At 37.0% G+C, this 26,282-nt stretch overlaps 1 protein-coding gene and 1 long non-coding RNA gene across 4 annotated transcripts; one reads left to right on the forward strand and one right to left on the reverse strand.

Annotated features, from left to right (window-relative positions):
* Positions 1 to 1,155: 1,155 nt before the first annotated feature.
* LOC137252156 (chitooligosaccharidolytic beta-N-acetylglucosaminidase-like) lies at positions 1,156 to 26,282 on the reverse strand. 2 transcript variants are annotated; one of them, XM_067787493.1, is made up of 4 exons: positions 17,866 to 17,892; positions 14,223 to 14,339; positions 5,218 to 5,858; positions 1,156 to 3,405 (listed from the first exon to the last, which is right to left on the reverse strand). In XM_067787493.1, exons 2-4 carry the CDS (start codon positions 14,312 to 14,314, stop codon positions 2,321 to 2,323), a joined length of 1,818 nt encoding a protein of 605 aa, XP_067643594.1. In that variant the 5' UTR covers positions 14,315 to 14,339; positions 17,866 to 17,892; the 3' UTR covers positions 1,156 to 2,320. The 2 variants fall into 2 exon arrangements, with proteins under 2 accessions (XP_067643594.1, XP_067643595.1); XM_067787494.1 differs by lacking the exons at positions 14,223 to 14,339; positions 17,866 to 17,892 and adding an exon at positions 26,135 to 26,282.
* LOC137252157 (uncharacterized) lies at positions 19,657 to 23,759 on the forward strand. 2 transcript variants are annotated; one of them, XR_010953459.1, is made up of 4 exons: positions 19,657 to 19,978; positions 20,098 to 20,224; positions 20,318 to 20,504; positions 23,280 to 23,759. It is a non-coding gene; the product is annotated as an uncharacterized lncRNA (long non-coding RNA). The 2 variants fall into 2 exon arrangements; XR_010953458.1 differs by having other exon boundaries at positions 20,098 to 20,504.

Genomic DNA, 26,282 nt, shown 5'->3' on the forward strand with positions numbered 1-26,282 from the left:
GTACTGAATGCATGACTTCACACACCAAAAATGTGAAATCACCTGAGTGCAGTCATTGATTTAAGTATATTTATTTCTGCAGTCTGATTTAGCATTCTTTTCAATTGCATGCGGTGCTAAATGAAATCCTTATTTCTCTGCATGATTGCAGAATTAAAAAATGGAAGCATAATTCTCGTATGAAGAAAAAATTGTGATATACTGATTGTAGAAAAACTCTAATTTCAAAAAGCAAATGATTTCATTCTTCACCAGCTCTGAACCATACCATAGCCAACCAATTGGTTTTTGGTTTCTCGCCATATCCATAACCTACAAATATTTGAGTTGGTGAATTTAATAACTGTTTGTAGATTTTATTCATTGTTTTGGATACGTTAGACTAAGAGACTTATTTTTTGTGGAATATGTTTATAATTTTTTGCGTTTTCTTCATTTTTATGAAATTTTCACGATTTTTAGGTTAAGGCACCATTAATCGATCACATTGGAGATGGTTATGGATATGAGTATGGTTACGACTGTGGCGTTAGGGTTAAGGAAGTTTAACTGGCCCTTTATTGGACAAAGTGGCAAGTCAACTTTAACTGAAGTTTAAACCAAAGGGGCTAAATACAATAAGAGCCGTCACTCGTTATTTTTTGGCATTTACTCGATGTATACTGAGAGGTAGTCGCTACTTTTTTTTTCCAGCGAGATACTCGCCACAAAATAACGAGTGACGGCTCTTATTGTATTTATCCTCTTTGTTTAAACCAAAGAGAGGGACATTTTTAATTGTCTCGCATTTATCCATGCCGTGAAGGCCCCTTGTGCAACTGTGATTTTTGGAAAGAGAATTAAATAAATTAATTAAATACAGTCGAAAAATAAACACAAATACCCCACGAAAATGTATAGAAGACATTTATAAACATCTCGCCCAAAAAAAAGTAGCGACTACCTCTCAGTATACATGGAGTAAATGCCAAAAAAATAACGAGTGACGGCTCTTATTGTATTATCCTCTTTGCTTAAACTCGCACTGAAACGTAAAATATAGCTAATGGCGAAATTTAATTAATTAAATGGTTTATCTTACGGGCTGTTCTATCATTACAAATAAGGGATATTGTTGGAACCAGAGCCGAAAAATGAACAAATTAGAAAAACACGTTTAGATTCAATAGCGTTTATTTTAGGAATAATTTATTTGACAGAATATGCAAACATATATGCAAAGAAAACTTGATGTAGAAATTTACAGGAATACGAACTATTCGTGTTGTAGTTTTATAACAAGTACATTTTTAACAGATCTAAACTTTCTTTGAAATTTTCTTTACTTGACATTTTTAATCTGTAAGGTTAGAAAAATTTACACGCTTTTAATTATGACAAAATGTAAATACATATATACAGCATTAATACACGAACTGCACCACTTTAAAAAAAAAAAAATTGTTTATAGTTTCACGTTTTTATCCAATTACTTATAAAGAAATTAATTTTTAATCAAACCAACTGATAATTTTAGTTTAATGTACTAGGTGTGTAGATACGAAGTATTTCTTTTAACTCACGCACTATGAATGGAGTTACGAGGAAATAGAATTAAAATAGAAAAGACTACTGTTATAATATTTTGACATATCATTGTCAGGCCACATTTAGTGATAGCTTCTCAGTGCTGCCATATCAAAAAACGAATTTCTCAAAAAAGTGTAGATACGTGTTTAATACTGTTTTCACACAGAAACTTAATGATCTCATTTCACCTGCTAATGAAATCGTAAATTTTTTGCTTTCACACAGAAGTAACTGCTCGATTAGTATGAAGGATGAGATAGACAATCATGGCGGAACGATACAAGGTGGGAGCATGGTGACATACCTACAAACAAAAAAAATTCCATGTACTTGTAAATTCGATGGACAAATGTCAATATCGTACTGCGCCGGTAGTTGATGTATCAAATCAAATAAAAAAGGTTATAATCAGCTGTTCGATGCGGCCACCTTGTATCGTTCCGCCATGCAGGCAATGACATTTGCTTTGAAAACTAAGAAGCGGAACGCTACCAACAGAGTTGCATTGTGCTTTTGACTTCATTAGGCATTCGATTAGCTACTAATGAAATAATAATAGATTCGAATTTTGTAGGGAAGATTGAGCTCAATAAGCGTCTTAATGTAGAAAACTGCCTTTATTATTCAATAAGCCGTCTGTGTGAAAACAGTATAACGCAGAAACGGGACGAAATGATATTTGTGCTCAAACCATTTATTTATTAATAAACATATTTAAATATAAATATATGCAAATCTATTAAGCCGAAGATCATGAACATGATTTTTCATTTTGCAGACACCATTCCGGTTGTAATGCCTCAGCACTTATTCCGTTAACCACTAATCGCTGACGATGATACAACATGCGAGCTTCAGCTTCTCTGTATCCCTGCTTAGGATTTGACCACAATCGTTCTGCTAGTGCGCTGGAACGTGGCCATAATCGATAGTCGAGGGTAAATTCATCGATTTGCTCTGACCAAACTGCTGCCTCAGCACCCAAAACTAGAGATTTGTTCGTTCCAGCAATGATATCCAAATTATTTTCATAAACTTTCTGCCAACCAATAAATGGGGAACACCAATTGTTACCACTGTCTGTCCAGCTTGGTCCACCACAATCGAAATACAGAGCATCACTATTCGATATGATAACACGGAAGCCACGATCTACAATAGCTTTGATTTCAAGACTAGTACTTTTTGTCCAAATTTGTATAATATATCTAGATTTATCTATATATTGATCAATGTAAGGTTCTTGTGTTAAAGTACTTGTCCACAATATAATTGGCGGTTTACTATTATTAGTTACTTTATCTACCCTCTTCAGAGCTTTATTTTGAAAATCACCCCAAAGCCGATGGAAGTCATCCTCTTCTAGACCCCAACCTTGTGACTGCATCCAATTTCTAATACTTTCACTAGAATTCCAGCATTCAGATACCACTTCATCGCCACCCATATGAAAGATGTCTGGATTAAATAGCTCAAAAATTTCACGATAAATATCTTCTAATATAGGATATAATCCATCCACAGTAGGATCGAGTTGTCCGCATGGTGGTTCAAAACAATAACTTCGCCAAGGCTGATAATTAGAACAAGCAACCATCGCCTTATGTTGCCAGCCTTCGCTGACATGAGCGGGAGCATCGTATTCTGGCATTACTCGTACACCTCGAATCAATCCATACTGAATAATTTCAGAAATTTGTTCTTGTTTATAAACTTTCTTGGGAGAATATGCACCAAGTGTATGCAATTCAGGACGGGATTTAAGTTCAAGAGGAAAACTTTGAGAATCTGTTATGTGCCAATGGAAAGTGTTGAGTTTTACCATCGCTAAGGCATCTAAAGAAAATAAAAGAAGCAAAGATATTAATTGGTCAATAAAATTTATTATTAAATCTACTCGTGTAAAAGAGCCCGAAAAGTTCATAGAAAAGTCATAGGGGGATAACACCATCTTGTACCGAATTCGCCTTGCAATAGGTATGAAATGGTGGATCGGATTAACAACACGTGTAAACTAACTCCTAGGTAATTAAATAACTACATTTCCAATATCAATTTTTCCCTTCGAATATCGGTAATAATGAACAAATTTAAGACCTAGCTTACATATAACGAGGCTGTCTTCATTGTCGTATCATAAGATCTATTTACATAAAATGAGATTGTCTTCATTTTCGTACTTCTAATCGGTTGTCCGTTTGTAACGCTAGTAAATATGCTGATCGGAATCACATAGCATTCTGAGAGCATATTCAATAGGACCAACATTTAATTTTATTTAGGAGTTTTAGTTTTAGGCCTAAACAGCAGGCATGCTTAACCAACGAACCGATATCATTTCGTTACGATAATTAACGTTAATAAACGAAACAAAGTCATTTCGTTTCGTTTATTAACGTTAAGAACGTGAAATTAACGAAATGATTTCGTTTCGTTTTCTGCCGTATCAAAACGGAATCAAATCGTTTATGTTGATTATTAATTTCAAACTATGCTGGCAAAGCTGATTGATGGCGGAGTCATTAAAGGTGAAAGCATTAGCCAAGCTGATTGCAACTTTTCTCATGAATTTTGACAGTACGAACATTTCTCAGAGTGTTTTTGACATTACCACCAACGAATTACACAAACAAATTATATGGAATTTGTGTGTGTATGTGCGCTCGTTGTTACCACCTTACGGCTTCACCATGGCTATAGCATTGCCAGCACAATTCAAACATAAAGTATCACGTTTTTGTTAACGTTTTTACCGTTAACGAAAGCTTTTCGTTTCGGTTAAAAACGAGATACAATTTATCTTGATAATTTCTTTATCGATAATATTTCGAAGTGTTTCAACGGAAACGGTGGAAATTTTTTGATAAACGATTAGCTTAACGTTAAGGTGCATCCCTGCTAAACAGCCGTAGTAATAATTGAATTAAATTAAATAATTAGATTTCCCATACACATTTTTTCAATCGATAATCGGTAATTATGACCAAATTTTAGAGGTGAGGATTTTTCCCATACTTAGAACCATCTTTAGGGTGCCATCTCGAAATAAAACAGAAACGTGAAAATTTTACAGCTAATAATCTAGTTCTTATGGATGGAACATATGTGAAAGTCTAGATTAACTATTACCTGTTTATTGTATATAAGTGCATATATAATAGTGGTCTTAAGCTCATTGACGCATAGTCATAGTCAAAATAAAATAGGTTTTAAATTTAGTTGTAGCTTTTTGACATAATTTTCTATGACCTATCTGTCAAAAAAGCGGCAACTAAATTTAAAACCTATTTTGTTTTGACTACGACTATGTGCCATTAAATTTGAAGAATGTTAGAGGTGAATAAAGTTAATTTTTTGTAAGCTGTAAGCGATTTTGAGGTTGTAACGTCAATGGTTAATAACAAAGTATAATACTTAGACCGTATTCAATCGGGAAAATAAGCAACAAAGAAGATTTAAGGGATGTCGCTTTTTCCTAGAAATAGAGTCACCTATAGGGTGTTATCTCTAAAGGGAAGCACGAATTAAAAGCGAAATGTAATAATTTGACAGCAGCTGATCTAGTTCCTAGGGCTGGGACACATGTGAACTCGTGGATTAACTATTGTGGATTTATTGTATATTAATGATTTGTAAACATGGTCTTACCTATGGTACGTTTAATAGACTTTACTGAATAAAAATGTCTTGATGTATCCAATAATATACCTCGCCATTTATATACTGGCGCATCCTCAATTTCAACCTTAGCCAACAATAGATATTGACTTCGTATTTCGTCATAAATAATTAATTGTGAGAGTGTCTCTAAACCATGACGAGCACCAAAATATGTATTTGATGATATTTTAGCAATGGCACCATCTGTTGGCGTATAAGATATCGAAAGCTTGTAGCTTTCATCGGTATCAAGAGTTAGACGCGGAACCTCGTTTGTTCCTCTATTGATTTTTATTACAATCTCTAACTTGGATTCACCATTGTTTATACTGTTTATATCATCATTAGCATTCTCCAACTGTTTTAAAAATCTTCCTTTACTTGCTCTCCAAAACAGTAGCTGTTTGGTAAACTGATCAGGAAATTTCCATGATATATTTCTTATATCAACATTCAATAAATCATTTTCATATATAATTCCTCTTGTTGGCTGCGGCCAGACTGTACCCACTTTTGTTTCTCCACAAAGCATTCGACATACCGGTAAACTAATGGCAGTTTTAATAGTCTCCTCTGTTAATTCAACTTTATTGCAAATGCTCTGCTGGCATTCGTAACCGTATACAGCCCTGCAATTGGAAGGAAAGAAAAGGGCCGAATATAAATTCTAAAGTGCTTCCAGATTTATATACGTTCACTGCGAACATCGGGAGCTCTGAAAACTAATTGGAATGCAATTGATTATGCAAACAGAAATTTCGTTGATATTTTTAATGAGGTGTCAAGGAGGAGGTCAATTAAAATTTTACGAAAAATATTTGGACTAAAACCATCGAATCTACATCGGTATCAAGATAAAGGTCGACGTTTTCGACATCGATATTTGAATAATGAAACATCGATCGTATTTATAGCGATGTTGCATCCCTGCAAATGAAAGGCGTTCGATGCAGTGATGCCAGATAATATCTGTGAAATTACCTCCAGAATTTCAACAAAATTACACCAATTTCCCACATCTAAAATCAAATAGTCCCAAATATAAATTGTTTGTTTCGTAATTTAGATCTAGTTTACATATAACGCTATTATCTTCATTTTCGTTTTAAGGTCCTAATCGTTAATTAAATTACTAGATGTCCATTATAAATTTTTGCCTTCGATAATCGGCAATTATGAATAAATTTTAGATGTAGATTTTTTTTATAGAAAAAAAAAATATATATCACCTCTACAGTGTAATTTCCAATTGAAATCATGATATAAAAGAGAAGCGTGAAAAGTTGAGAGATAATAATCTAGTTCCTAGAAATGGACCATAACGCTATTATCTTCATTTTCGTTTTAAGGTCCTAATCGTTAATTAAATTACTAGATGTCCATTATAAATTTTTGCCTTCGATAATCGGCAATTATGAATAAATTTTAGATGTAGATTTTTTATAGAAAAAAAAATAAAAAATATCACCTCTATAGTGTAATTTCCAATTGAAATCATGATATAAAAGAGAAGCGTGAAAAGTTGAGAGATAATAATCTAGTTCCTAGAAATGGACCATGTGCAAACGCGTAGATTATCCATTGAGGATTTATTTTCGATTAGTGTACTTGTAAACGTCGCCTTGAAAATTCATATAAATAGCTCAACAAAAAATATACATATGTTTCAATCACTAATGCCTATATGACACTACTTTATCTTTGCTTGGATTCCAAGCTTAAAATCCTGACGAAACTTTATCGGAAAGTCAAAATTCAAACACAATTTCCAACGAGAGCAAGAGGGGCCAATATTGCCCACAAAAGGAATATGTTTGACTATGATGAAATGAATATTCAGGTGTTCTCATCCCGTTGACGTTTCCCCTTATTCTGACAATTTCGGCATGCATAATTTAGAGGGTTGTCTATCATACAGAACTGCCTTTGAGTTCTACTACGATCGTAGTAGATTCTACTATATGTTTAGAAATATTATAACTATATAAGCCGTTAATAGAATTTCCCTAACAGAATATAGAGAAAATTTTGCAGAAAACTAATTTATTTGAAGAATTTGTACGAAAAATTAAGCAATCCAAATTTATTACTTTTGAAATACACGTAAATACTGGCACTTAGAGCTGCCGAAAAAGTGAGGTTATGTTGTTGACATCACCTTTATTATTACATCATGTGTTTAACATGTTATTGTTGACTTTTTTTCGTTTCTTTTATCACCAAATTTTTTTACAATAAAACTATGAAAATATAGCCGAAAAAATATTGCACGGTCGTTTGGTTGTTTTTTTTTTCACAAGAACGGTAATTTTTGTTACATGTTTGTGCACAAAATTTTCAAAATAAAAATAAAATTTTCATTTGTCAGAAAAAATAAAGAAAAACCGGCCGAATGCCAAAAAAACCTATCGAAAAACAAACTGTCTCGTTTGTTTTTAATGAACTAGGTCATGATGGAATTATAGAAGGCGACAGATGTAAGCAATTTCTCGCTTTAACGCCGCCATCTTGAACGCCCTTAGAAATAAGAATGTTGTCGCTTGATAAAACTACTTTTTTATTCAGAGGAAAAAATGTATGTAAAACAAAAGTGGCAGTATCCTAGGCTTTTATGGTTGTTTGGTTGCTTGAATTAACCTGTTAGTGTTTAACTCAAAGCGCAGTTTCGGCGTCGGATTCGTGGTGGGAGAGAGACTTTGTCGCCAAGTGCTGGCGTTCACGCCTGTGGACGAGCGTCTCGCCGCTATCCGAATAAAAGCAACATTTTTTAATATATCACTCATCTGCGCCCATGCGCCAACAGAGGAGAAAGACGATGAGGTGAAATACACTTTTTATGAACAATTAGAACGCACATACGAGCGCTGCGCCCGTCATGATATAAAAGTCGTGCTTGGCGACTTTAACGCCAGGGTGGGCAAAGAAGGTGTTTTTGGCCCTACAGTCGGAAAGTTTAGCCTACACAATGAAACTTCTCCTAACGGACTGAGGCTGATTGACTTTGCCGGTGCTCGAAACATGGTCATATCCAGCACGAGGTTCATGCATAAAAAGATACATCAAGCTACATGGCTGTCTCCTGATCGAAATACTCGCAATCAGATCGATCACGTTGTGATAGACGGACGGCATGCCTCCAGTGTTTTAGATGTGCGCACGATCCGAGGATCTAACATCGACTCGGACCATTATCTCGTTGCAGCCAAAATATGCACCCGCCTCAACGCGGCTAAAACCAAGGAACATAAAACACAAGGAAAGCTAGACGTCGAAAAGCTTCAATCACAACAGACTACCAATGATTTCGCAACTCGACTCTCACACCTGCTCTCTGAGAGCATAACTCATTCTGAAAGAATACAGGAGCAGTGGGAGCATATCTCCAAAGCACTTCGTACTACCGCCGAGGAAAAAATTGGTTACCGGCGGCCACGAAAAAACAACTGGTACGATGAAGAATACCGCGTTGCAACCGAAAGAAAAGACGGAGTGTGTGAACGCTATCGTGAGTTGAAAAGGGAAGCGAGACGCCTTTTCAGGAAGAAAAAGGCAGAAGCAGAAAGGCGTGAGTGCGAGGAGCTTGAGCTGCTAGCCACCAGGAATAACGCCCGAAAATTCAACCAAAAAATACGGCGACAGACGGAAGGTTTTAAGACCGGGGCAAACTCCTGTAGGAATGAAAGCGGCGACCTTGTAACTGATGTCCAGAGAGTGCTTAGATTATGGAGGGAATACTTCTCTGCTCTCCTAAATGGAGGCAGAAATTCACCGCGCAGAGATGAAGAACCCGATCCCGCCATCGATGATGATGGAATATATGTCCCCCCGCACTATTATGACGAAGTTAGAATAGCAATAACCAGATTGAAAAACAACAAGGCCGTGGGTACTGATGGATTGCCTGCGGAGCTATTCCAGTTCGGAGGCGAGGACTTGGTAAGGCGCATGCAACAGCTTCTTAGCAAAATATGGGCGGACGAAAGCATGCCCGGCGGTTGGAATCTAAGTGTTCTTTGCCCAGTCCACAGGAAGGGGAATACTGCAAAATGCACCAACTATCGTGGAATCAGCCTTCTTAATATCGCATATAAGGTCCTTTCAAGTGTATTGTGCGAAAGATTGAAGCCCACTGTGAACCGGCTGATTGGACCTTATCAGTGCGGCTTCAGACCTGGTAAATCTACCATCGACCAGATTTTCACAATGCGCCAAATCTTGGAAAAAACCCGTGAAAAGAGAATCGACACACATCACCTCTTCGTCGACTTTAAAGCCGCCTTCGACAGCACGAAAAGGAGCTGCCTATATGCCGCTATGTCTGAATTTGGTTTCCCCGCAAAACTTATACGGCTGTGCAAAATGACGTTGAGCAGCACCATCAGCTCAGTCAGAATTGGGAAGGACCTCTCCGATCCGTTCGAAACTAGACGAGGTTTCAGACAGGGTGACCCCCTATCGTGCGATTTCTTTAATTTGATGCTGGAGAAAATTATACTAGCTCCAGAACTTAACCGCACTGGAACAATATACTATAAAAGCGTGCAATTGCTGGCATATGCTGATGACATTGATATCATCGGCCTAAATACCCGCGCTGTTAGCTATGCTTACTCCAAAATGGAAAAAGAAGCGGTAACGATGGGTTTGATGGTGAATGAGGACAAAACGAAGTACCTGCTGTCATCGAGCAAAGAGTCAGCGCATATGCGCCTTGGCAACCACGCTACTGTTGGCAGCCATAATTTCGAAATAGTAAAAGACTTCGTTTATTTGGGAACCAGCATCAACACTAGCAATAACATCAGCACTGAAATCCAGCGAAGAATCAATCTTGCCAATAAATGCTACTTTGGACTAGGTAGGCAATTGAAAAGTAAAGTTCTCTCTCGGTCAACGAAAATCATACTCTACAAGTCACTTATCGTACCCGTCCTGCTATATGGGGCAGAAGCATGGAGCATGACAACAGCAGATGAAGCGGCTTTGGGAGTGTTCGAGAGAAAAGTTCTTCGAAAGATTTATGGACCTCTACGCGTTGGCGATGGCGAGTACCGAAGAAGATTTAATGATGAGCTGTACGAGCTATACGCAGACATCAACATAGTCCAGCGAATTAAAACGCAGCGGCTGCGCTGGCTAGGCCATGTTATGCGAATGAAAGATGATGCTCCTGCCAAGAAAGTGTTTCTATCGGAACCCGCCTATGGAAGCAGAGGTAGAGGGCGGCCCCCCCTCCGTTGGAAGGACCAGGTGGAAAACGATTTAAACTCCCTTGGTGTGACCAATTGGCGCCGGTTGACGGAGCGAAGGAGCGACTGGCGCGCCTTGTTGAACGGCCATAACCGTTTAGACGGTTAAGCGCCAATTAAGTAAGTAAGTAAGTTTAACTCAAAACCATTTGGTTAGGTCAATATACATCCTGTTATCCTTTACTGTACATTTTGATACCGCCCTTAAATCGTATAGCACAAAACTGGCTTATGTTCGGGACGTAATGCTCCCTGGGGCTAAGCTCTCGCAGGTAATATGGGTGACTTTTTCCTACCAACCGTCTCACTACAGCTCTTAGACCTAGCGTTGAAGGGGATTTCCATACGTTCCGTGTGTAGGCTAAACAGCCTGTGTCCTGTGATTGAGGATGTGATCCTTAATATCTCTTTTCTGGATATAATCAGTAGAAACTGTTATTTTCTGATCGTGTTTTAATAATTTGGTTTTATAAAAGTCCGTAGTAACCAATTACGGGTTTCTTGAGATTGGTAAGTATGTCACTATTGATGAATAAAGTTGATGGACGGTCAGCCTCAGAGATGTCTACCAATACACCGGTATTTGAGAGGTGGGCGCATTATATTACACTTTTGTATAGTAACCCGATTAATGTACAATTCATCCACCCATGATGGTCATTCCAGGTGAATGGCTATCAGAAGCTTGTGTGGAGAGGATGGTATAACCTAGAAGGCTGAACTTGGTCACATCAATTCGGTTCCGAGAGCCGACTGCTAATACCTTAAGGGCACTAGCCGGATCTATATCCGGAAAAGGACTATCTACACCGATAACGTTACCCAAAACCTTTGGGGAGTATCTTTTATCGTTAAGACAAAATCAAAAACAATGTATGCTATGTAATGTAGATGTAATGTTGTTTAAAACAACGTTCTTCTTCTGTACTGTCAGCGAAGGCTTGAATAGATGTGTAGTATGGTGACCGATGATCCCTTTGGCTCCGAACCCCTAGCTTCAGTTGACCTGAGCGTCGAATTGTAATGGTGGGTGACCAACATTGAAACTTCTCAGGTTTACAGGATAAAGACTAAAATTCAGAACTTCAGCTTACTATATCCAACGTAATTTATAAACCTGTGGTCTTGTTCGTCCTACGATTGTATGTTGTTAAATTTTTCCACCACTCCGCTGGAAGGACCAGGTTGAAAACGATTTAAACTCCCTTGGTGTGACCAGTTGGCAGAGAAAAGAAGCGGCTGGCGCACCTTGTTGGACGGCCATAACCGTTTAAACGGTTAAGCGCCAATTAAGTAAGTTATTCTACAGGACATGGGTAGACTGTTAATACCCGTTCAAACTGTCAGGAGCGTGTTCAAAAGACTCGTTTTGGTCTCAGAATTTAAATCCGAACAATGACCCTCAACCGCTCCAAGATTTTTTTCATAGTCTTTTGTCGCAGAACCGTTTCAGCATAAAATTTAAATAGTTTGTTTTTGCAAACATCTTTTGACATTAGTACAGTCTTTACTTTCAGATTTTCCGACATTTTTGGCAGTGTATTAGCAGTCGACCTCTGTCCTAGAGTAGGTAGGTAAAATGGCTGCGACCCTGGTCGCCCAAGTAGCTATATAAAGCCGTTTTGATGCCACATAAATCGTCTAAAACCTACGGAATGTTACGGTCAATGTATTACAACCAGACAGAGTTGTTGATAAAATTAAGAATATTCGGGATTGCTATCACAGATAGACCTCTGAGGTCTTCTAGAAACGGGGTTCCAAGGAACCTTAGCCGGACTCTAGCTAGAGCCGGACATTTACACATAAAGTGGTCCACTGTCTCCTTGGCATTTGGATCTTTGCAGCTTCTGCAGTTATACGGAATGCCCATCTTTTCCGCATGCGTACCTACTGCCCAATGACCGGTGCAGACTGCTATCAGTTTGCGTGTGTTGGCCCTGGATTTGTTCAGAAGGATTCTCGTCCTCGTTCCATCATAGTTTGCCTAAATGGATTTTGATATTGCACAGGTGGTGATGTTGTTCCACTTTGTGCTTTCTTCAAGTAGAAGCTTTGGATATTCCCCTTGGCTACTGCTAAGGATATGCCTACTTCGACACTGGTTATTTCCTCGCTCATCTCCGATGAGCCCCTGTCCTAGAGTATTACTAGCAAAATCGATACGCTGTAAACGTTTCAAAAATCAATAAAGCAAACTTAATTTATAGTTTTTATCATAAAATTGCATTAAAATCAAGCTACATCTATATTCTATCATTATTTAAAAAGTAATATCAATTACAAAAACCATTGTATAAAGCAATATGAGCAAAACTCGCTAATTAAATACATATGATCATATTGATATAATAGTAACAGCGGAAGTATTAAAAAAACAAATACTGTAAAAATCCGAACAAATGTTACTAAGCTTTCAAAAGCACGCCTAAAAATCATATCCACACCATTAGGAATAAACTACATACAGAGTGTATGTGCCTACATGGTGATCAAAAGGAATATAAACAAAAAAGGCAACTCTTAGAGACCAATTGTACAGCGAACAACGGAACATTCATATGGCGTAGCAGCTAAAAAAGGCTTGCACTGATATGAATGTTGGAGACTCGAGTTCAACGCTCAGCTCCCGAAAAGCTAGCTGATGAAGAAGTGAAATTCAGAAACATGTCCTAGTAACCATCGCCGTTTGTAAACTTACAATTTTTCTCTAATATCAATTAAAAAGTATTAATTTAAGTACTATTTGAAAAAGGGTCCTCTTTTATGGCCACATTTTCGTGTGCTTCCAAAATACAACCTGGAATTCACTGCAGCTAAGAGCGTTCGATATCACGGCTTTCAAATCTTCCGCCACCTTCTATCATTACATTATGGAACTAGGTTATATTTTTCTTGTACTTCGTTAGTTTTTTGAAATATAGCTTACACATTTACACCAGTACTGAAACCGTATTAGGAGGGAGGGCGACAAAAAACAAAAGAAAATACAAGAAAAATACAGAGAAAATAAAGTACTGTAATATAGGTATAATACATTTTCTGTCAATTTAAATAATTATGTCTAAGAAATCGTGTATAAGAGCCGTATTAATCTACGTCCAAACATTCTTTAAGCAATGTCAGGCGAGAAGCAATTATTATTTTTATATATTTTACAAGCTTGAAACGTTTCTGGTAGTCAGACTTTTTAAATTTCCGTCATCAGTCTAAGAGTGCTGACCATATTTATTATTTTTGTTATACATTTTGCTACAAGAACATCTTTTTTATATGAAATACGTTAATATGTCTGGAACATTACTAAATATTTTACTGAAATATCCCTCAAAACGGATAATCTCCCACAATCTGGCATTACTGGTTCGATGTTTTCACTTTAAGAAATTCGCCATAGTGTACAAGTACAAGTGTGTTGACTTATCTGTCAAGCATTCTGACAGGCACTCGCTGGATTTGGAATGACAGCGAATTCAAAATGGATACCATTACCGAATGCTCCGAATGATTGAAAAATTGAAAAAGTCCATACGATTGGTAGTCAAAAATGTTGTCGTTGAGACCAAAAATGCGACTCTAGACCTGAGATTTCCATCAGGTGAGCGAGGCTGTTTGTAGTTTTGACGTTTATCGCTTAGTGAACACACTTGGTATAGGTACACTATGAAATTCGCTAATAAAATATTGGTTAGACCAATTTATTATTCATAAATAATACGCATAAAGGTAGATATATTTACTTACTGATACTCTTCACCTTTTACAGATGCACTAAAACTCTGATATGTTATGAATATAAAGAACACTAAAAACAAATTCCTTTCCATTTCATGCATAGTAATGCACGAGCATTGTAAATTTTACCAAGTAGCGCAACTAACAGCTGATCGGTGAAAATTCGCACATTCACACGCACAGTTCTCGACTCAGTTTCAAAACAAAACTTTAGATTATTTAATTCAAATTTTAAAGTGAGATAATCCTTACATATTTATGTATACAGAATATATATGGCGTTTTTGTTGTTGTTAAAACAATAGTTTTATTTATATTAAAGCTTTTATCATTTTTATACTCAGTTGAGCAGAGCTCACAGAGTATATTAAGTTTGATTGGATAACGGTTGGTTGTACATATATAAAGGAATCGAGATAGATATAGACTTCCATATATCAAAATAATCAGGATCGAAAAAAAAATTTGATTGAGCCATGTCCGTCCGTCCGTCCGTTAACACGATAACTTGAGTAAATTTTGAGGTATCTTGATGAAATTTGGTATGCAGGTTCCTGAGTACACATCTCAGATCGCTATTTAAAATGAACGATATCGGACTATAACCACGCCCACTTTTTCGATATCGAAAATTTCGAAAAACCGAAAAAGTGCGATAATTCATTACAAAAGACAGCTAAAGCGACGAAACTTGGTAGATGAGTTGAACTTATGACGCAGAATAGAAAATTAGTAAAATTTTGGACAATGGGCGTGGCATCGCCCACTTTTAAAAGAAGGTAATTTAAAAGTTTTGCAAGCTGTAATTTGGCAGTCGTTGAAGATATCTTGATGAAATTTGGCAGGAACGTTACTTCTATTACTATATGTACGCCTAATAAAAATTAGCAAAATCGGAGAAGGACCACGCCCACTTTTAAAAAAAAAATTTTTTTAAAGTAAAATTTTAACAAAAAATTTAATATCTTTACAGTATATAAGTAAATTATGTCAACATTCAACTCTAGTAATGATATGGTGCAACAAAATACAAAAATAAAAGAAAATTTCAAAATGGGCGTGGCTCCGCCCTTTTTCATTTAATTTGTCTAGGATACTTTTAACGCCATGAGTCGAACAAAAATTAACCAATCCTTTTGAAATTTGGTAGGGGCATAGATTTTATGACATTAACTGTTTTCTCTGAAAATGGGCGAAATCGGTTGATGCCACGCCCAGTTTTTATACACAGGCGTCCGTCTGTCCTTCCGCATGGCCGTTAACACGATAACTTGGGCAAAAATCGACATATCTTTAATGAACTTAGTTCACGTGCTTACTTGAACTCACTTTATCTTGGTATGAAAAATGAACGAAATCCGACTATGACCACGCCAACTTTTTCGATACCGAAAATCCGACTATGACCACGCCAACTTTTTCGATACCGAAAATTACGAAAAATGAAAAAATCCCATAATTCTATACCAAATACGAAAAAAAGCATGAAACATGGTAAGGTAATTGGATTGTTTTATTGACGCGAAATATAACTTTAGAAAAAACTTTATAAAATGGTTGTGACACCTACCATATTAAGTAGAAGAAAATGAAAAAGTTCTACAGGGCGAAATAAAAAACCCTTAAAATCTTGGCAGGTATTACATATATAAATAAATTAGCTGTATCCAACAGATGATGTTCTGGGTCACCCTGGTCCACATTTTGGTCTATATCTGGAAAACGCCTTCACACCACTCCCTTTTAAAACTCTCATTAATACCTTTAATTTGATACCCATATCGTACAAACTCATTCTAGAGTCACCCCTGGTCCACCTTTATGGCGATATCTCGAAAAGGCGTCCACCTATAGAACTAAGCCCCACGCCCTTTTAAAATACTTATTAACACCTTTCTTTTGATACCCATATTGTACAAACAAATTCTAGGGTCACCCCTGCTCCACCTTTATGGCGATATCTCGAAACGGCGTCCACATATGGAACTAAGGATTACTCCCTTTTAAAATACTCATAAACACCTTTCTTTTGATACCCATATTGTACAAACAAATTCTAGGGTTACCACTGGTCCACCTTTATGGCGATATATCGAAACCGCGTCCACCTATGGAACTAAGGATTACTCCCTTTTAAAATACTCATTAGCACCTTTCATTTGATACCCATATCGTGCAAACGCGTTCTATAGTCACCCCTGGTCCACCTTTATGGCGATATCTCGAAAAGGCGACCACCTATACAACAACCACCACTCCCTTTTAAAACCCTTATTAATACCTTTAATTTGATACCCATATCGTACAAACATATTCTAGAGTCACCCCTGGTCCACCTTTAGGGCGATATTTCGAAACGGCGTCCACCTATAGAACTAAGGCCCACTCCCTTTTAAAATACTCATTAACGCCTTTCGTTTGATGCCCATATTGTACAAACAAATTCTAGGGTCACCCCTGGTCACCTTATGGCGATATCTCGAAACGGCGTGCACCTATGGAACTAAGGATTACTCCCTTTTAAAATGCTCATTAACATCTTTTTTTTGATACCCATATTGTACAAACAAATTCTAGGGTCACCCCTGGTCCACCTTTGTGGCGATATCTCGAAATGGTGTCCACCTATGGAACTAAGGATTACTCCCTTTTAAAATACTCATTAACACCTTTCATTTGAAACCCATATCGTACAAACGCATTCTAGAGTCAACCCTGATCCACCTTTATGGCTATATCCCTAAATGGCATCCACCTATAGAACTATGGCCCACTCCCTCATAAAATACTCTTTAACGCCTTTCATTTGATACACAGTCCAGGGTTTCCCTCGGTTCATTTTCCTACATGGTTATTTTCCCTTATGTTGTCACCATAGCTCTCAACTGAGTATGTAATGTTCGGTTACACCCGAACTTAACCTTCCTTACTTGTTTTTTTTAACTTCGAAAAATCTCCGAACACCATTCCTTCATTATATGACATTCGACTGCCTAGTCCACTGCCTTCCACTCTATTCGCAACATAACCTCTACCAGGGATGCACCTTAACGTTAAGCTAATCGTTTATCAAAAAATTTCCACCGTTTCGGTTGAAACACTTCGAAATATTATCGATAAAGAAATTATCAAGATAAATTGTATCTCGTTTTTAACCGAAACGAAAAGCTTTCGTTAACGTTAAAAACGTTAACAAAAACGTGATACTTTATGTTTGAATTGTGCTGGCAATGCTATAGCCATGGTGAAGCCGTAAAGTGGCAACAACGAGCGCACATACACACACAAACTCTATGTAATTTGTTTGTGTAATTCGTTGGTGGTAATGTCAAAAATACTCTGAGAAATGTTTGTACTGTCAAAATTCATGAGAAAAGTTGCAATCAGCTTGGCTAATGCTTTCACCTTTAATGACTCCGCCATCAATCAGCTTTGCCAGCATAGTTTGAAATTAATAATCAACATAAACGATTTGATTTCGTTTTGATATGGCAGAAAACGAAACGAAATCATTTCGTTAATTTGACGATCTTAACGTTAATAAACGAAACGAAATGACTTCGTTTCGTTTATTAACGTTGATTATCGTAACGAAATGATATCGTTTCGTTGGTTAAGCATGCCTGACCTCTACTTAAGCTGCCAAACTATATAGTAAACAATGTGCACGAGCTTTCGCTCCAAACGATCACTGTGTTCTGTGTAGAGCTGCAAAAGTATCGATATTCGGCTTACTCGATATTTAACAGGGAGGGTATCGATATATCGCGATATATATCGAATTTTTTTTATAATGAAAAGCGCTTACTCAATTTAAAAGTAATATCAGGTATATATCAGACATTTATGTAAATACAATATGTACATGTATATATATGTAATATTGTCTTCATAGCTTCGAAACGATTATAAAACACACGCTGCAAAGTTGTCCGAGATGGTAGCTTATACAGCGAAACGATTGTATATACAAAGTTACAACACCCTATGTCATCCACTATGACAAAAGTAGAGTTGGGTCGTTTCGCTCTGAACTTGTTCAATTGACCGGGTCTCCCAACTGAACAAGTGAACTAGATCTTCGATTTCGGGAGATTCAAGGGGTTGTGTAGCGCAATATATAGCTTCTCCAACCCAATTGTCAACCTCACCTTCGAGCGGCGAATCCCGTTTCACTAACAGACGAGGCTCTGGCGACCCCAAGCTCCTCATGGAACTTGGGGGTGGGGAGGGAGGGATGGCCTGAAGGTTCAATGTGGCCATATAAATCGTTCCCGAGATGGTCGGGCCAGCACCTTAATGGTGCTGTGTTACCGGAGCGTATCGGATCTGTATCCGACAAAGGACCATCACATCGATAACACTCCCCAAAGCTTTCGGGGAGTAACCTAATCGCTACAACAACAACAACAACAACATCTTCGATTTCGGTTCTTTTCGTTCTTTTAGTTCATTTGTTCTTTTAGTTCGTTTTATCTAATGTTATTCTTTCACTCTTCTCGTTCGCGAACATTGTAAATTCATACATACATACGCAGAAATTCACAGTGAGCACTTATGTCGGTGATGCCACTTACACTAAAGATATATGTGGTCATCTTTGTGTGTGGCACTGCTACAACAATATATGTATGGACTATTTATGAACGACATGTTTTGTAAGAAACTAATTATTACATTTATTAAACTTGAAAAGTTCATATTTACAATTTGTGTCTGTACTCTTTCAATTTCCTGGATCTTCCGAAATTTGTAACTTTTTTTGAAGTTAATTATACATATATATATTAACTTATTTATTCATTACTCATTTAAATATACCTACACAAAGCATTGCTGCATACACACCCCCATCTATACTTGTTGGCTTTTTTCGCGGGTGCGAGCAGCAGTGATCAAATTTGCTTGAAAAAAAAAAGAACAGATGAACAAAAAGAACAACTTGTTCGTTCATCAGGAAAAGAACGAAAGATTCGAATCTCTGAAATCAACGAAAGGGCACAACTCTAGACAAAAGTTCGAACGTCTGCGGTGACTAAACCTTTGTAGGGTGCTGTCAGAAGCCTTTTTACGTGGTGATAGATCTTAATCATTGTAAATTTTACCAAGTAGCGCAACTAACAGCTGATCGGTGAAAATTCGCACATTCACACGCACAGTTCTCGACTCAGTTTCAAAAAAAAACTTTAGATTATTTAATTCAAATTTTAAAGTGAGGTAATCCTTGCCAATTAATGTATATAGAATATATATGGCGTTTTTGTTGTCATTAAAACAATAGTTTTATTTATATTAAAGCTTTTATCATTTTTTTTTTAACTTTGAAAAAACTCCGAACACCATTCCTTCATTATATGACATTCGACTGCCTAGTCCACTGCCTTCCACTCTATTCGCAACATAACCTCTACTTAAGCTGCCAAACTATATAGTAAACAATGATCTTAATGTTTTTTTCATATAAAAATGGATCTTATTTGGCGAGCTATGTGATCTAAATTTGCAGTTGTATGCTATAACGATCGTAGTGAAACAAATTGGACGTATTACCACTAGTTTTATAACATATTTTGCAATAGTGGCATATTGCAAAAGTATTACTGATTTTGTCAAAATGGATCAAAATAATTTACTTTGTACTTCGTAGCTTTTTGGCAACACAACTCAATGATTTCTTCTGTTGCGTGTATATCTACATATACGAATACATGTATATATGTGTATATAATACGGAAAGAATAACGTACCTTTCACAATGAACTTTTGTAAGAATTTTTCAATATTCAGAGACACCAACTTTTTAAGTATTCATCTAAAATAAACACAAATCTGATATTATGTCATTTTATTTATTCATATTTTATTTGTTTTACCAAAATTTTAGACGCTGGTAATTCTAACGCTAGAAAAAGGAATAAGAATTGGGAATACAGTACTCGATACTTAGAAAAAAACATCGATAATCGCACTGTGAACCTCTCTTCAAAAAACGCGAGTACTCCATAAATAAGGTAAGGAATACTCCTTTGGGAATATAGGAGTATTCCAAAACTAATCTTTATTCATACAAAAAATGTGCTCCAATTAACATTGCGATGTCCTAGGAGAGGAGTAGGTGATCCCACTCTCGCTTTGTTTGTGAGTATTCCATAGAGTACATACGTGAGAGTACTTTCCAAAGTACTTTCACTGTAGTACTCCATGGAGCACCCACAGAGGAGCATATGCCAAAGTTCTAAAGAGGAATTGTGTCGGAAAGAATTATCGGAGTGAATTTAATTTAAAATTAAGGTAAATGAAGAGGGGCAATACAACTTTTATATTTATTACTACGAATATTCTTATGTTATTTAGCATTTGCGTGAATAACTCATTATTTTGTCAGAAAGAGTAATCAAATTATATTGATATGTAGGGAAATTGAAAATTTAATCACCTAAATGGTGAGTGGGTATAAACAAACCTAGATTGGTATATATGTACACACATATATTCCTAAACTAAAGATCAGCCTACACCCCCATTTCCCACCCACTTCATTGATACCAATATATCCATGCATAAGCTAACAAATGTTTGTACATTCACATGTTCAAATAAAAGACAAACTGTTTCAATCAACCACTTCCTACAAAAACTATTCTTACGCACAAGCATATGTACAAATCTATGTTCATATGTAAGCTAAGAAATATTTTTATATTCGCATGTTGACAAACAAAACAAAATTCACTTCAACCATCCAACCATACGCACAAGCACACATACATATGTACATATGTATGCTCATGTTTTGTATGTAAATCGCAAAATCCTGAAAACTAGCTTCCTCTTGATTTTTCATTCATAAATGCTTCTTCTTAAGTTGTCCGAATTGGTGATAGAATTCGGCAACGTGGCAATTTGCAATTCGGCAACATGGCATTTGATAAAATCGTCAAAAGACAAATGTTTGCGATTTTATAAATTCCAACTTCGATGCATATTGGGGGTATTCATTATGACGAGCATAACTACTTTCATAACCCCGCACTTTTCCTATGAAATAATACCAAACTATTTATAAGCCTGTATGAAAGTACTAATATGGTAGTAAAAAATGCAAATAAACATGTACAGATATTGCCTAGTATTTGTCCACTAACATATTAACTATATAATCTAAAACTTTCCATCCATTGTTCATATAAATTATTGCAAATAATTTTCCCATATCCTGAATTGCCGAGTTGTCACAGCTTATGGAAATTTTTATTTGCTATTTGAAACCCCCTATCATATTCTGCCGAAAAATTGTTCGCGCAGTCACGCTGCCAAATTTGCAGCAACTGTGTTGCAGTTGCTACATAAGAGTGGTGTTTTACCCGTTTCTGGCCCGAATTCGCACTGTGATGTCATACTGTATATGCTGACTTGTTTATCACATGTCAGTACAAAGTAAGAATTTTACATTATTTTCATAGATAAAAATTAATATATGAGAGCGGCGAAATAAATTAAAGTAATTTTGCGAAGAAATATAACATTATTTCGCAAAAGAGCAATAAATTCGTTTATTTTAATTTTATAATAAATTCCCCTTTTAACTGTGAGTTATTAAAGGTATAAACGGCAACACTTTTAACCACCGAAGACACATAATTTGGCTCGTGCCTATTGTATTTCGTCGGCTAATTGCTACGAGCATTGATATTTATATATCCATGGCCGTATACGCGGATTGCCATAATTGATTTGGTCGCTTCATAACGCGGAAAGCGACAAGTTGTTTTATTAATAACTTAAGCCACTGCCACAGCATCAAAGCGACCAAGCTTTTTATATATGTCTGCCTTTAATTGGAGTATTATTGAATATGTATATATGTATGTACATTTGTACTTTTTTGCTTTGGTTTGTAGCTGTCAGATCTAGAAGCAGCAAGTGGCTTAAGTCCTAGGAAGCTTCTAGTATTTGTCAAGAGGACGGAGTTTTTTTATAACATAGGTCCTGGTTCTTGATAGGGTTTTCAGCTTGGTCGTTAAAACAAACTTCTGGTAACACTACGGACTCATTCAGTCTATGTGAGATCCTCATGAACCGGCCACTTCAACCTAACCTATATTTTGTGTTTTGGTTTTTACTTTAGAATCTACCGGTTAAGTAAGCGATGTCAGCTAACTAAGCGCCTTCAAATGTAGATCCATAAGGAACATGAGGTCGCCAGAGCCTCGGCTGTTAAAGAAACAGGATTCGCCACGAGTAGGTGACGTTGACAATTGGGTTGGAGAGGCTATATATTGCGCTGGCAACCCATTGAAAGGATTGCGCTACAAAACCCCTTGAATCAATTTGGTATTTTAGTCGCCTCTTACGACAGGCATAGCTACCACGGGTATACTCTAAGCCCACTAACCCGCTGGAGCCATGAGAAGCGTGAGTGCACTTTGCGTGTCGCAAGGCAAGTTCTGTCGTGCCTGGTGTTGTTGGTTGAGCGGCCAGGCAAGGCAGCAGGGTACACATGCACCATTCAGGAGGATACCCTCGCTGAGCCCAGAAAATCTGGGAAAATTAGATGTACTGCTCAGATCCAGCAAACGAGTATGTTCTGTACTGGCATATGATAAACTTGCAGACAACCAAACGTTTACTTTCCTGTTCAAAAGGGAATTGGTGCTCGGCACTGCTGCTAAAGAAGAATAGACGTAGTCATATCAATTCGTCCCCGGGTTACTCGGGGAAAGCAGTTTTAGCAGTACTTTGCCCGTTTCAATTTGCACATCCATTCAAAGAACTTCGCATAATGGATTAAACAGTCATCTGCATTTATTCGTTTTTGTTTTTGTAGCACGCCTAATTTACTATCTATTACCCCAACATCTATCAATTATCCCTTGTTATAATCTTCGGGTACCCCCGCTACCGGAAGATGCCTGGGCATGGTGGAGGTTCACTTGAATTTACTTTACAGGTCCTGATTCTGGTTATCTGAAATCCCCTTGAGTATCTTGTATTTATTAAGCACTTCCGGTTATATTAAAAACTTATTATCTATCCTTACTGATATTCGTTTCTTTTTCATTCTAGGTAATTCGATTTGACGATGTGGGCATAGCAATATTCCAGCTGTGGCTGTAAGAAGAACGTACATTTGCTCAAACTACAAGAAAACTGCGACAACTGTCCCTCGGCCTTTTTAGTATCACACATAAGGCCCTACCACGCATATTATGGGAAAGGGTCAAGTTCATAGGCTCAACATCACCTGCAAATCGACTTTGATAGCACGAAATGGGGGTGCATATATTCCGGTGTTATATCTACAATACTCATATCTATGCAAATTGATACTAACAACACCACCCGCGCAGGAAAAATTGAGCACCATCAGTGTGAGCTTCGAAACTCAAAATGGTTTCAGAAAGGACAGGACTACGAATGAGTTTATGTCTTTACATATGAAGTTTGTACATATAAATATGCACATATGTAAGGTTTACTAGAAAATTAAGGAAATTATTTGTAAAAACCATTGTATACATAATTTACTCATAATTAAATATTATTTATTTAGGAACGCGTTTCATTCATATAAAAAGCGAATTGACAGAAGGTAACCGGTACGGGTAACCGATAGGCCAGTTACCCGTGTTGTTGTTGTTGCATATGTTTTGGTTACCGATAACGAAAACATACCTAATGAAGTAACTTAAAAATGTAAATAACATCGAGCGAGAAGGAATGTCGAAAACACAATAGGTAAGAGCGAGAAAGCGAGTCACACGTACACTATTTTGAGAGAGCGCATGCGTTACCTTTTTCCCGACAGCAATGTAAAAGTCATTAAGACGATAATTGGCGACCAAGTTATTGGTAACGATTAAGTAATCGATTAGATAACGGGTACCTGTCTTGTAGGGTAACAGCTTAAGCCGGAGTCATTGGTGCCGTATGTCGTATCGCTGTATCCGTATCCCTAACGTAATCAGCTGTTTATCGTTACGATGGTAAACCAAAACCCAATTGGTTTGCTACGATACGGTTACGACCTTAGCGGCACCAATAATCGATTGGAGAATCAGCTGTTAAAAGGTTACCGATACGGTTACCGATAAAGCACCAATGTCTCCAGCTTTATCCAATTAAAAAGAATCAAAGCTGCTGAAAGAGCTACAACACGTCAAGAGCGACTCGAGATGTTAGGTATACTTTGCATGAATTTGCCGAAAACTAATGTAGAAAACCACATGTTTAAAATGTAGACAGTAATTTTATTGATATTATTACAATACACTTTTTATGAAAGATATGTTTGTATTTTTTAATCGAAAAAAGAAGGGAAGGGACGTGAAAAAAGGGCCCCCAAATTGATGGTTGCCTAGGGGCCGGTGATGGTTAATCCGGCCCTGCGTTCCGGACAATGCCAAGTTTTAAGAAAATGTTAGCAAGTTTTGTACTGAATTTCAAACCTTACCAAAACGGCGTCCGAATTGCGTTTTACGATCCGTGCTCAAAACTCATTTTTTAAATCATAATAGGGGGACTCATGAAAGCATATAAATTTATAAGGTGTAAAATTATATCCATTTACACACGCTGTTATATGAACGCACCTAGTAATACTCTTGATAAACTTGATTGTTTATCAGCTGTATTATTGCCAAACAAAATTTTTTTGATTGTTATACAAATTAAAAAATGCCAAAATTAAGTGACAAATCAAAACTAAAACGCCTTTACTTGCTGATGTTGGAGATTTCTGATGAAAATGCCTGCTGTAATGTCTGCAAGGTTGCATTCCTTTGAGTTTACCGCATTTACACAATGAAATGTGTGCGTAAATTTATACAAATTGTGTAAATGATTTTTCATACAAAATTTGACAGCTCGTTTACGCACTAGATAAATTTATACGTTTACACACTTTATAAGGCATTTATACGGTTACATGAGTCCCCCTAATAGCTGTGAAATGGTGGATTGGATTAGTGACCTATGTAAACTAGCGATAAAAGGTACTCATGAGATCCATAACTTATTATAATTTTTAGAAATAGTTCGACATTTGCATAGCTGCTGTTTGATTGAAAATGGGTTTCAACCACTAATCGTGATAGGGCGCCGGATTTGAAATAGCCTTTTTCGAAAAAAGGTTTGTGTCGCCGCTATTTTATCACTACCGGAAAATATACACCACTGCCATACACTAGCGTCGATGACTGTTTTTTATTCATAAACGAAGATTTGGTAGTAGTATAGAACAGGGGTCGACTGCCAATACGCGTCCAAAAATATCGAGAGAGGTGTCAAAAGACGCATATTGACCATGACAACAATAATCCGAAGGCGGAAAAGAAATGTGAAAATGACCCCGGGTCCCCCCGAAACCGGGCGTGGGATCCATAGTATTTTTGCGCAGAACACCATTCAAAATTAGCGGCATTCGGCCGAGCTTATAAAACTTACCCTGGCCGGTCCACCAATGAAGTGGGATCAAAATTAAATGTGTGCAAAACCCTTCGTACACAAAATTGTTTTCCAGTGCACAACAACATTACAACAACCACATGAAAATGGCCAACTTCAACTGTCTCCGGACAGAGATACAATTTTTCTTTTCCGCCTTCGGATTGTTATTGTCGAGGTCAATACGCGTTTTTTGACACTTCTCTCGATATTTTTGGAGGCGTATTAGCAGTCGACCCCTGTTCTAGACTTTTACCGAAGATTTATATGCTCTAATGTTAAGAAAGAAGACCAATAACTTTAATCCTTTATTAACCATCGCAAACCTGGAAATTTTTAAAAAATATTTCGGTAAAAGTGTTGGGCCAAAACGTACTCTAAGATCCACACGTTACATTATACTTTGCTTCATGCCATGTACAAAGTGATCCGTTTTACGAATTCACGGCCATTTGTGTATACGTATGTTCACTTACTTGTAGTCTCTAGCCTTTGCATATGCACCGAAATTCTGACATGCGATCACTATGAAGAATACTAGACAAAAATTCCCCCCCATTTCGAGAACAATTTTCGAACGTGCTTTCGCCTCAAACAATCAGTTTATTGTGTGCCGAATGATTA

This window comes from Eurosta solidaginis, chromosome 5, assembly GCF_040869045.1.
Source record: "Eurosta solidaginis isolate ZX-2024a chromosome 5, ASM4086904v1, whole genome shotgun sequence".
Lineage (NCBI taxonomy): Eukaryota > Metazoa > Arthropoda > Insecta > Diptera > Tephritidae > Eurosta > Eurosta solidaginis.